We start from the raw sequence: 12,582 nt of genomic DNA, 5'->3' as shown, positions 1-12,582 counted from the left end.
GCACCCTGAGCCATCTCAGTCAATCCAGGAGACTCAGACGCTAATCCCAACTCTACCACTAACAGCTGCATGGACTGGATATACCAGTTCTTCAATCTTTGTCTTAGTTTCTCATCTGTAAACTCTAGGGACTGGATTAGATGATTTTAGAAATCCATTCCAGCTTAAAAATGTTGTGCTTAATAATTATTGGGTAATTTTGGCCATCTATAGTCACGCCTCCCCATGTTTTTAAAACTCTCTGGAGATTAGTCATGGAGCCTATAGCCTCACAGGGAAGTAAAGGTCAAAGACTGCAGTGCTCTGGTGGGTGGGGGTAGGGACTCAAGTCTAAAACTCTGTGCTGGGACAGGCTTCCAGGTTGTGGACAGGCAGCAGGGAACCAGTTCTCAGGAATGTGATTGATTTGTGCAAAGTACACTCTGTACCACGTCTGACCATCACCCTGACCTTTCCAGCAAGAGACCCACACCAATAGTGATATTAAATCAAACACAACATGTACAGTCACAAATTGCCCGCAGACAATTTGGGTGCCCAAAGAGCACCCAGCCAAGAGGCTCATGGATAAACATAAACGGCTATTAGCAGATTTATCAGATACCTACCTGCCATTCTTCCTGATAATAATCATTTATAAGTTTAAGAAATATCCTACGACTGATCAGGTTCATTGCCAAAACAAACCAGTGGGACATGTCTCTGCTAGAAAAAGCAGTTACATAACATACTAGTTCTCAGTGAAAGGGCAGTTCTTCAAAACAGTGTTTGTAAGTCAATATTCTAGTTGGAAGTTGGAATGTATTCTGCCCATGTAAATAATGATATAAATGAAAATAAAGTCTCTGGGCAGTTTGCAAAATAGATAACTCCTGAGAAATGAGTTCAACATGAGAATGTTAACTACTCAAGACTCTGCTTCTCTCTACAGAAAATTGCTTTCAGACTTTGAACTAGGAGGAAGACACTGCCACACTGTAGGACTGCAGAGGTTCCTGGGGGAAGGTGGGAAGAGCTGGATCATCTCAGTACCAATGCAGTTAACTGGTTTCTGAACTGTGAACACAGTATAGAATTAGGCATGGAGCCTTTGAAACTCCTGAAGTCTGGGTCCTATCTCAAAATAGGAATCTTTAGAGATGAGGCCAATGTTAGTCTTTGCCTCAAGCTCTGTACGGGATTCTGATGGCCATCCCTGGTTAAGAACCAAATGAACTAGACTAAGACTTGAAATAACACCTGGTTTTAAATAGTATAAGGAAAATATTACATTAGTTTGCTTAACTGAATTAATGAGGTTAGGAACACTTTGGAAATTAGATGATGAATGTAAGTTCTCAATCAGACCACAATTCACAAATACACTTAGAAAATCTTATGATATTCTCTTCGCATTCCATGCATACTGGAGAGATGCTGCCTCTCCTGTGGGACAAGATGAGACAGAGAAAACAAGCATCTTCCTGGGACATTTATTCCAGGTGGTAAGAGGGTAAAACTGCAGCAGAAGGCCTGCAGGAGCCTGACCTTGATGTAGTGGTTGATCCTCTCCACTGAGGTGAAGCGAGCTTCTGTCTCCGATGCCAGTCTGACAGTAAACTGGAACAGCCCTGTCAACTGATCATGGAAAACAACAATTCAAGAGAGAATTTATTATTATTATACACCAAGGGAATGCCAGCAAACCTCCTTCACCTCAGGGATCACAACTCAATTGTGAGAACTAACTGCGGATAGACAGCAGCTGGCTTTAGGGATCAGATCATTCTTTAACTGTTCAAGACAATGCCTAAGAGCCCCCAGTCAACTGCAACTCTCAGGGAATCTAGGTGGCACTGCAGTACTGGCACTAACTTTTCTATACCTAAAGGCTTTCTGTCTGTTTTTACATTTCCAGAAATTCAGCTGTAGCTGAATAACTTCTGGGCTTCATAATTGTACCTATACCTGGATATAGCAGCCACAATAAATGGAGACTGTATCAGCCTGTGAGCAGCAGTGAGAATGCTTCCAGGAAGGTCAACAGAGACCAGGCTGGGCCAAAACTGAATGCAGAGCCCCAGTCTGTGTACCCCAGACTGAGTACTCTGAAACAGAAGTATATTTAACACAGATTTCTCCCACCCCCCACCCCCAGCCCTCCAAGAATCAAGTTAAGTCTGCAAGACATGGACAAATACCTTTGAGTATCTGTAAAGATATAGATCTCTTCTTAGGTTTCCTCTGGCCACTTATTTTTATCTTTCCAATATAGGAAAATGTCAAACATATACAAGAATAGAGAGGACAGTATAATGGGCTCCCACATATCAAACATTCATCTTAAAAAAATTATCAACTTACAACCAGCATTGTTTCATCTGTACCACCCCATCCTTCCATAGATCTGGAATCAAATCTCACATAGCCTAAGTCTTATCCATAAATACTTCAGCTTCTATCTCTCTAAAATATAAAATCTCTTTGAAAACCATTACCACATCTTAAAAAAGTTAGCAACAATTCTTTATCATCTTTAACTATCTAGTCAGTGCTAAGTTCCCCGCTATTCTCTGAGCTATTTGAAGACCTTCAATCATCCCTAAGAACCAAAAAGGTTTATGTATGTAACAGTACTGGGAAAATTTGGGGCCTGAAAATAAAACACACAGAAGTAGTATATTGAGGATATGTGTTTCTTAGAAGACTAGGAAGAGGCCAGAGAAGAAAGGTTAGTGAAGACATAAATCTACAATTAAGAAACAATTTTCAAAATCTGTTTATTTAAGAAAAAACAGTACCTACTTCATAAACACATGCAACAGAGTTAAATCCCTTTATTCCCATGAAGTCAACCTTTAGCATTCGTGGGGAATTGGTTCCAGGATTCTGTCAAAAATCCAAGAATGCTCAAGTCCCTTATATAAAATGGCCCAGTAATTGCCTACAACCTACAGACATTCTCCTGTATCCTTTAAGTCATCTCTAGATTACTTATAATACCTAATGCAATGTAAGGACTTGGTAAATAGTTATAAATACAATGTGCTACATAAATAGTTGTACATCTGTAGTAAATTCAGTTTTCGGAACTATCTGGAATTTCCCCTCCCAAATATCTTTGATCTGCAGTTGGTTGACGCTATGGACGCAGAACTTGGGGATGTGGAGGGCTGACTGTGTTCCAGTCCACAGTGCTACTGCCAAAGCAGATGGGGAGAAGCTCTAGGAGCCAGAGGTAAAATGACAGCTTAGGGCAGAGCCGCCTACCAGGCCTCTCCTAGGCCAACGTATGAGAAAGACAACGCCCTCATCCCAAAGACTAACCTGCACAGCATAGGAGATGGCAAGCCCTGCGTAGGCCGGGGGAATCTGCCCATGCATGAGAACAATCATCAGCCCAGTGGTGGTGATCAGGGCAATGCTGATTAGGTCCAGCCGCACCGCCAGCCACCGCATCGCACAAGTGAACAGGAAAAAAGGACTCTGGTTGTTATCCAGTAGCTCCTGGTACCTGTGAGGAAGACAGAACACCTAATAAAGTAAGTAAAGTACCACACAACCCCAGTCATGGAGGATGCCGAAGTACTGGTGAGTTTTGGGTAGAGGGCTAATACTAAAGTATAATACCACTGCTTGTAACCAGGAGAGTGATATGGAAACTTAAGGAGTACAGAGTATTCCAGGCTCCACACACAGGAAGACACGGGGGTTTTCTAGTTTTACCCTTTGAAAGAAACATATTCAAGATACTAGGAAAAACATATCTACTTCAACAGCACCAGGAAAGCAGGGGGGAAGAAGACCAAATAAAGAGGCTGTTTAAGCTTTAGAGAATTGTTTTAGGTCAGTGGTCATTTTCTTGAGGAAAGAGAGGTTACAAATGCAAACTGCAGAAATGGCACAAGAGCAGGAAAAAGACTTTTGGACTGAATACGAGAAAGTGGAGATGGTCTGCTGATTTCCCAAGGCCATGGAGCAGAGAACCAGAGCAGTGAGTTAGTTAAACCAGAACGGATAGACCGAGACAACCTTTGTCACTGCAGGAAGGAGACCCTCTGTCATCAGGGGTCCTAGAGAGCAGCTCTCACCCCACCTGAGGGTCTGGGGTCACATACAACTAGAACTCCAGAGTGGAAGGCCTGGGTAGGCAAAGATACTTTGCCTTAAAGAAAATCCCTTTCCTCCTTATAAGAAGATATGTGCACTTTAGAGAAAATTTAGGAAACATAATAAAAAAGAGGGAAATGTAAAATTCCAGTACTCTCACCACTCAGCTAAAACCAGAATCCATATTCTGCTGCATTTCCTCCTAGTATTTTTTCCAATGCCCTCACGTTTATTTGGGTACATACCTACACATGTACACGGTCAACATATTTTACTCTTTGTTTTGCTTAAAGTTAGCATACATTTTTCAGAATTATTTAACCAACCTTTCTATGCTAGAGTTACTTTTTAATGTTAATTACTTAATTTTTGGAATGAACTATATACTCTATAAGACAGAATATTCACAAGGTAAAAAGGTTTTACCATGAAAAGTCAGTCTTTCTCCTGCCCTCCTCCAGCTATTCACTTCCACTGTCCAGTGGCAGCTGTTAGTTTCCTGTGTGTTCTTTCAGATATTCTAAATGTCACACACACATATTTAAAGGGAGCAAACTATACATGCACATCTGTATCTTTCTCTTTCATCTAATATAACTTGGAGATCATTCCACATCAATACCTAGGAAACAGTCTCATTCTTTTTAGGGGTCACATAATATTGCATTATATGGGGACACCACAGCCTATTTAACCAGTCCTTTACTGAAAGACATTTAGTCTAGTTCAACCTCTAGTAAACATACATCTCCACAATGACTATATAAGTACAGAAATTTCTCACACAAACAATATTAACAACTAAATGTCAATTTATTGTCTATGAATATCTTACTTTTCCAAGAAAAAAAAAAAAGGAGCAAAACTCTGTCAAATATAGCCATTCAGAACTGAAAGCTAATAAAGACTCCAAATCTGTTTGGTCTTCCCATTTGCTCAGAAGGGAGTTCTACCAAGCAAGTGAATCTTAATCAGCAGAGATCATTAAATCACTAATACTCTTAGTAATGATTTTTATAATCCCCAATTTTGACTTTGAAAGGCTTCTTAAACTCTCATTAAATGCTGAGATGTTGGCTCCCTGATGAGCCCTCTGGCCCCCATGGAACTAACCTGTGCAGAAATTCCTGCCCTTTGTTGTAGGCATGGATGGTGGCAAGGCCCTGTATGCTGGATGTGATGTGGGAGAGGAAAGGTGACTGCGTGATATTATCCAGACGCTTCAGCTCTCGGATCAGGACCCTGGAGAGAGAACGAGTTCTGTGTCAGAGGGGTGGACTGGCAACTCTGGCTTCACCCTTTGCACTGAAAGATACAAAGACTTCCTGTTTACCTGGAGACAATGTGCAGAATTGAAAAGAGGATGACAAGGGGCCCCACTGCCACGAGGAACCACGGGAAAACTCCTGCGATCATTCCAACACAGAAGAACACCAAGATAACGTTCTGAATGAACATCTCAGCCTGGAACGGCAGGCGCACATCGACTAAGGAAACAGTAAAGGAACATGTGTCAGATGCTGGGATCCACAAACAGCCAGAATTTTTCAAAAAACAAAAAGAGGCTCACAAAAAGCCATATGTGAAATTTGTGACTTTTTTTGTCTTTTAAACAGTCTGATCAAATAAAAATCTGGTAATGTAGTTGCTCTAATTTTTCTTGTCCCAAGAGCATTTAAGTGATCTTTCTCACCTGTGCCCTCTTTTTGGTTCACTGTGCTGCCCAACCCCCTTAAACATTTTTCCACTTTGCAAAGTAATATATGTTTGCTATAAAATATTTGGAAAATAAATATGCAAAAAATTAAATAAACATAGTCTTATTCTTACCAATATGAATGAACTGCTGCTAACATTTAAGAAACTTTTCATGGAAAATTTTAAAATACATACACAAAAACTGGAAGAGTATAGAACCTCCAAGAGTTAACATTTTCTTCACCTATTTTGGACATCTCCTCCCCCCACCTATTTTCTTACAAATCTGAGACATGTTGATACCACTGATTTTCATCAGTCTCTTTTCTATTCATCTGTGCGTATGTGAGTTTAATACAAATGTGATCATATCACACACATGTGTATCACTATTTTGTGTATCAGTGATGGTTTTGATCTCTTGTTACCTCTGGCCATAGCTATACATTGGCCTATCAACATCTGAAACAAACTCCTTCTATGGAGGCAGCACAGTAAGTAGTTAAAAACATTAGTTCTGGGGTCAAAAAGATCTGAGCTCAATTTGCAGCTTGCTATTTAATAGTTGTGCAATCTTGAGCAAGTCAACCTTTCTAGATATCAGCTTTCCCATGCATTTTGTGGGTGAAATGATACCCACACCTCACAGGGCTGCTATGATGGCTAGGATAATGCATGTAAAACTGCTTGTAACACAGTAAGCCCTCAAAAAATGTCAGATAGCATCACTATTATTATAGGCTATGGGAGTACAGTTGACCTTTGAATAACATGGGGGTTAGAGACACAGACCCTCCATGCAGTGAAAAATCTGCATGTAATCTACAGTCAGCCCTCCATAGATGTGGTTCCTCATCCACAGTTTCATATCCAAAGACTCAACCAACCTGTTGTTCAAGGGTCAAGTGTATTTAAGTTCTGGTGCTGGCACAGCCCATGAAGCATTCAGCATCCAGCAAACCTGTCAAGAGACTGTACGTGTCCAGGAACCTACACACCACCCACAAGTAAATATGTCTTTTGGACTCTCAAACACCCTGTCCAAAGCCTTTATGGTCAGCACTCTGAACTGGTTTTCAGGTTAAATAAGATCAAATAAGAGCTCACATGAAAGATGAAAAATCAGATAGGTCCTTAGCCTAAAGAGAAATTGCAATGTGGAGAAATTGCAATGTGGAGAAAATGCCCAAGCTAACATGTTCCTGATGCAAATATTGCAGCCACTGTGCTGGGTGGTTCATGCTCTGGAGCACAACAGAGAGAAGCAGTGAGAAATACCTTCATCCATGTCTTTGGAAAACCTGTTGAGAATTCTTCCCGTGGGGGTAGTGTCAAAAAACTTCATAGGGCTTCGAAGGATTCTTCGGAAAAGCTCATCATGGAGTCGGGAGGAGGCTCGCAATGTGCCCTGAGGAGCAGAGTACAGAGCAATCAAAGACCCAGGACTCAGTAGGCTCAGAACCCACTCCACGGGTCCAAAGCCAGAGAAGGGCAAGTGGCTGTGGAGGAAGGAGGTGGCTAACCGGAAAGGGCTGAGGCTGACGGGATGCAGGTCACTTCGGCAAGAGGCATCCTGCTTCAGAGGAGCTCCCCAACTCAGAATAAACCCGAGAGGTGCCAGGCAGAAGCCTGACCACAAAGCCACCAGTGAGAAGAGGAGCAGAGGCCCCAGTGCATACCTTGACAAAGACCACTCCACGAATGGCTTTCAGGATCAGCATGACTGCCATGGAGAGGGCGTAGATGCTGGCATAGTAGTGCATGAGAGGATTGTCCTTCATGCTGTTGCTCACAGACGTCCTATTTTCTTGAGTCACAGTGGTATTCTGTTTGGAAGCAAGGTTCTGTGAGGCAAGACCCTTAGGGACATCCAAGAAGCCCTTGTCAGGGCCACTCTTGGCTCAAGGCAGGGTACAGGAAACAAACTCTGGGAGCTGGTGGAGACAAACACAAGGCAGGCTTTGCCTGTTCCCCTCTCTTCTCTAATGACAACAGACAGCCTATAGATGTGCTCCTGGTAAGCGCTACTGCTCTGTGAGTTGGTCAGGGAGCAACTACCTGGTGAGGTTACATTAGGGACTCATCTCTTTAATCCTGGGTAATCTTTGTTAATTACCTCTCTTAACAGAAAACTAGAGCACTTTCCCTAAGAAGAGCCAGGAAATATGAAGAGATGGCCATATTATTAGACATACAATTTTCCCATCAATGAGAAATCTTACCCCACTTCCTTGCTTGATCCAGTAACTCAACCACCAGTTGCTGAAAGCGGTGCTGCCCACATTCAGCATGAAAAGGGACAGAATGACCAGGAATGCCAAAGGGCCCCCAGCAGCCTGGATGTAGACACCATACACTGACCAGGGCACAGAACCCTGCCCCTTCTCTTCCATTTGCACAAGCTGCCCTAGGTGAGGAAAAGAGAAACGTGAATTCAGAAAGGAAAAGCTGCTTTTCTAGAAGGAAGTCACATGTAGAAGAGGAGAACCAAAGAGAGCCTACAGTTTCACAGAGCTCTAGGTTGGAATTATTTCCCCCTTTCCAGGAGCATTCATTTATCCATTTAATATCTATCTACTAGGTACCTACTATGAACCACGCCCAGGAATAAGCCCTGGAGAGGCAAAGAGGATTAAGACCAGGTCCCTGGCTCAGATCATCCACATATAGATAAATAAGTACAAAATTATAGTAAAATGTGCTAACCCCAATGCTGGAACTACTTGTAGGGCAGCATGGGAACATTCAGGAAGTGCACCTAACCTACTTGGGGGAGCTGTGAGGGGCTTAGCAGGGAGATTCCAGGTGAGACTTTCTATGTAGTCCATATTGTGTCTTTTTTTTTTTTTTTTAGCTGCACAGCATGACTCGGATTTTAGTTCCCCTATCAGGGTTGAACCTACACCCTCTGCAATGAAAGTGTGGAGTCCTACCCACTGGACTGCAGGTGAAAGGTAAGCCAGAGTTAGCCAGGTGGGGAAATGATAGGCATAGGTGTGAGGAAACAGGAAATCAGTATACACAGATATCCAATTCAACATGGCTAGAATATTCCGTATGCCTAAGGAGTGGCAGGAGATAAGGCTTATTAAGCAGGCTGTGGTCAGAGGATAAAGGTATTTGAACATTATTCTTCAGATAAGAACTTCTCAAGAGAAAGGGCTACAGGGGTGTAGAGATTTGACTCCCAGCCCTACTGTAGGAGATGGGACTGGAATGGCCAGACCAGCCACCTCAGGCAGCCTCTTCCATGCATCCCAGCATCTCAGACAAAGAATGGATTTTCTATGTGTGCCACATCAGGAAAAATATTTTAAAAATGCTGCTTTGAAACTGGGAAGGCATTGAATAGCCTCAAGCCCCAGGCAGTTGGCTGGTCTCCTGTTTTCAACTAGATCTCCTAGTTGTTCATGTGGAAGACAGATTTAAAAGGAGGCAACTGTAACAGTCTCGGTGGGAGATGATAAAGGTCAGAACCAGGGTTATTTTCTTGGGCTCCAAAATCACTGCAGATGGTGACTGCAGCCATGAAATTATGATGCTTGCTCCTTGAAAGCAAAGCTATGACCAACCTAGACAGCATATTAAAAAGCAGAGACATTACTCTGCTGACAAAGGTCTGTCTAGTCAAAGCTACAGTTTTTCTAGTAGTCATGTACGGACATGAGAGTTGGACCATAAAGAAAGCTGAGCACCGAAGAATTGATGCTTTTGAACTGTGGTGTTGGAGAAGACTCTTGAGAGTCCCATGGACAGTAAGGAGATCAAACCACTCAATCCTAAAGGAAATCAGTCCTGAATACTCATTGGAAGGACTGATGCTAAAGCTGAAGCTCCAACACTTTGGCCACCTGATGTGAAGAACAGACTCATTGGAAAAGACCCTGATGCTGGGAAAGACTGAAGGCAGGAGGAGAAGGAGATGACAGAGGATGAGATGGGTGGGTGGTATCAATGACTTGATGGACATGAGTTTGAATAAGCTCCAGGAGTTGGTGGTGGACAGAGAAGCCTGGTGTGCTGCAGTCCATGGGATCACAAAGAGTCGGACACAACTGAGCAACTGAACTGACTGACTGAAAACCAGGGTTGTGGCCATGGGGATGGAGTATTCAGGAAGTAAATTCAGTAGGATGGGGTAACTGACTGTGGGAGGAAAAAAAACATTTAAGGATATTTCCTAGGGGCTCCCTGGACTGGACGGGAGATTGATGTTGACAAGAGAATACAGAGAAAGCCCCACCTCTTTATCACATATGCTATGCAATTATCTTGGAACAAGCCACACAGGCCTCGAGCACTTTATGATGAGAGTCTCTAGGTCACATGTCCCCTAAAGACAATCTGTTTTTTGCCTACTGCCTGCGGCAGGAATTGACAGATGTCTCAGCCTTCTGTGCTGTTTGCTTTGTGAGAGTAAGGTACCTCCAATCACACCTGAATTCAAGAGCTCATACAGGGCTTATTAAAAGAAAGAAAAGAATCAGTATGGTCAACTCCTAACACCCAATGTCTGCTGCAGTTTTAAGACCAAGGAAATTAAAACAACATGGCAAACCAGAAAAAAAGTCCTAAATTCAACATGTCAGGTGAGAAGGTAACACTGAAGAAATAACTTTAAAACAGGAATGCATTTCTATTTATTATTTACAAAAGTGAAAATGCCTAAGGTATTGCAAACAGCTTCTCCAACTCTCAAGATTTGTTTTGGTTGATAAGATGAAGGGTTTGAAAAACAGGACCAAGGAGTCTGGATAGGAAAATCAAGTAGGAAAAATCTTGGCTGTAACTCTTCACCACAGCCCTGCTGGTGCCTGCTTGGGACAAGCCAAGGAGTGATCATTGTACCAGGGGAGGGGGTAGAGGGGGGTTAACTGAGGATGTGGGCATTCTTAGAGCTAGCATGCCTTTGCTTTGGTTGGCATGACTTTTAAAGAGGAGAGATGAATCACAGGAAAGAAAGGTATACCTCTATCCATGATTCAATTTTTCCGTAAAGATGACTCAGCTATGACTACCTACACCTCACTCCACCCTGCATAGCAAAAAAAGGCATAGAAGTAAAGGTCATTTTTATTGCCTTGGTCTATTTGAGCAAACAGAAGTTGCCTCATGGTCTCCCAATAATCATATAAGAATCTTGTTATTCTAGAAATATAAGGCCAGGTGTTCTACAACAGGCAGCATGAATTGCTACATGGCATAATTTCTGATAAACTTTAATGACATACTTTACATCATCTTTCTGCACTGCTGTACTGGTGCTCATGAATGCCCTGGCTGGCTGATGACCTCAAGAGCATCATCAATGCCAAAAAGAGAGGCAAGCACCAGGTTCTTACTAGTCCATGTGCCACAGTCATCAGCAGGCTTTTGACTTGATGGTGAAGTGTGGTTATATGGGCAAATTTAACTGATGATCACAGGACTGGGAAAATTGCTGTGAACCTCATGGGCAGGTTAAACAAGTGAGGAGGGATCAGCCCCAGATATGATGGGCAACCCAAATATGTGGAAAAATGGGAGCCCCCATCCCATCATTTTCATTGTACTGACAATCTCATCTGGCATCATGGACCATGAAAAAGCAAGTGCATGAAAACACTCTAGAGGGAAAACCATGGGATCCTTTTTCTAGGGATGTAATAGATATATGCAAATAAAATGCCAAAACAAAACAAAAGCAAAAACTTTAATGACAATTCTCAAAAAGGTTCATTACCTTCCTCTGGCTTCACTGCTTTCTCCTTCTTTACTGATCCTGTTTTAGGACCCTTCTCTTGTGTTTTCTTCTGTGAACCACTGGTTTCCTTTTTTGAATTAATCTAATGAAAAAAAAAGTGTCTCCAGTTATCATGATATGGCCATTCAGATAAATGTCCAAAGGACATGTTAGCAAATGCATTCATGGAGTTGCTGCTCTTATTGAAAAGAGACACGTCCAACTTCTTAAAAGTTAACTTATGTAACTTCCCTAACTCCTGACATCTTTGAGGTCTGGGTTCCGGCCATTCCATAGACCCTGCTCTCCCCAAAGTACCTAAAGACCTAAATTCCAAACACAGTAGACTTTATGCTATTCTTATCCACTCTAACTTGTGCAAAGTATCAGCTGGATGACATCTATAAAGAGCCTAAGCCAGTAATTGGGACACAGTCAGTGCTAGTTAATAAGTGCCAAGTTGGCAGCCAAGACACCATGGATAATTTTCAAATGTATGCAGGATTTAATGTCTCTTGCCTGCCACATTATTCATTTGATTATTAAGAAAGGCACTTTCGTAACGCTCTGGTTAGGATTTAATTGAGTTTAAGAAATTAAGTTATGACTGAACAATAGCACACACTGAGCCCACATCCTTCTTGTCATTGCCTTACTGATGAATTCTCAGTGACAGAAGATCTTGGTTCTCTAGTCCCTCAGTCCTTCCCTCCTAGAACAGAACCAGTGTGTGGACTAAAGCATAGTAATCTGGTCACTGGAAAACAGGGCCCCTGCCAGCAAGACACAGACAATGAGTTCAGCAGAGATTTCTCCATCATTCACTATGGTAACATCTGTCTCTCACTAGAAAGACACACACATGCAAATCTTACCTCAACTGGGGGTGTCTCTCCCAGCAACAGGTTATTAAAAATAGTAGCATAATCACCATTTAGATTCATCAATTCCTCATGAGTGCCTCTCTCTGTAATACAGCCCTCTTTCATGAAGATCACTTCATCACAGTCAGCCAGGTACTGGAGACAAAGACAGGGACAACGTAGTGTGGCTGATTATTTGTGCAAATACAT

At 42.3% G+C, this 12,582-nt stretch overlaps 1 protein-coding gene across 5 annotated transcripts in view; it reads right to left on the bottom strand.

Moving 5' to 3' along the window:
• The window catches only part of ABCC5 (ATP binding cassette subfamily C member 5), an 82,442-nt gene that overhangs the window by 21,345 nt on the left and 48,515 nt on the right, over positions 1-12,582 (bottom strand). For all 5 annotated transcript variants that reach the window (XM_027539666.1, XM_027539673.1, XM_027539681.1 and 2 more), the window contains 9 exons: positions 12,385-12,528; positions 11,510-11,612; positions 8,010-8,194; positions 7,467-7,613; positions 7,066-7,195; positions 5,423-5,576; positions 5,203-5,331; positions 3,307-3,493; positions 1,528-1,617 (listed from right to left, as the gene is read on the bottom strand). In XM_027539666.1, the coding sequence (XP_027395467.1) occupies positions 1,528-1,617; positions 3,307-3,493; positions 5,203-5,331; positions 5,423-5,576; positions 7,066-7,195; positions 7,467-7,613; positions 8,010-8,194; positions 11,510-11,612; positions 12,385-12,528 (1,269 nt within the window). The remainder of the gene's footprint in view (positions 1-1,527; positions 1,618-3,306; positions 3,494-5,202; positions 5,332-5,422; positions 5,577-7,065; positions 7,196-7,466; positions 7,614-8,009; positions 8,195-11,509; positions 11,613-12,384; positions 12,529-12,582) is intronic.

Source organism: Bos indicus x Bos taurus, chromosome 1 (assembly GCF_003369695.1).
Source record: "Bos indicus x Bos taurus breed Angus x Brahman F1 hybrid chromosome 1, Bos_hybrid_MaternalHap_v2.0, whole genome shotgun sequence".
NCBI classification, from domain to species: domain Eukaryota; kingdom Metazoa; phylum Chordata; class Mammalia; order Artiodactyla; family Bovidae; genus Bos; species Bos indicus x Bos taurus.
Note: the sequence above shows the minus strand (reverse complement) of the source record. Positions and strands in the feature narration are given on the sequence as shown.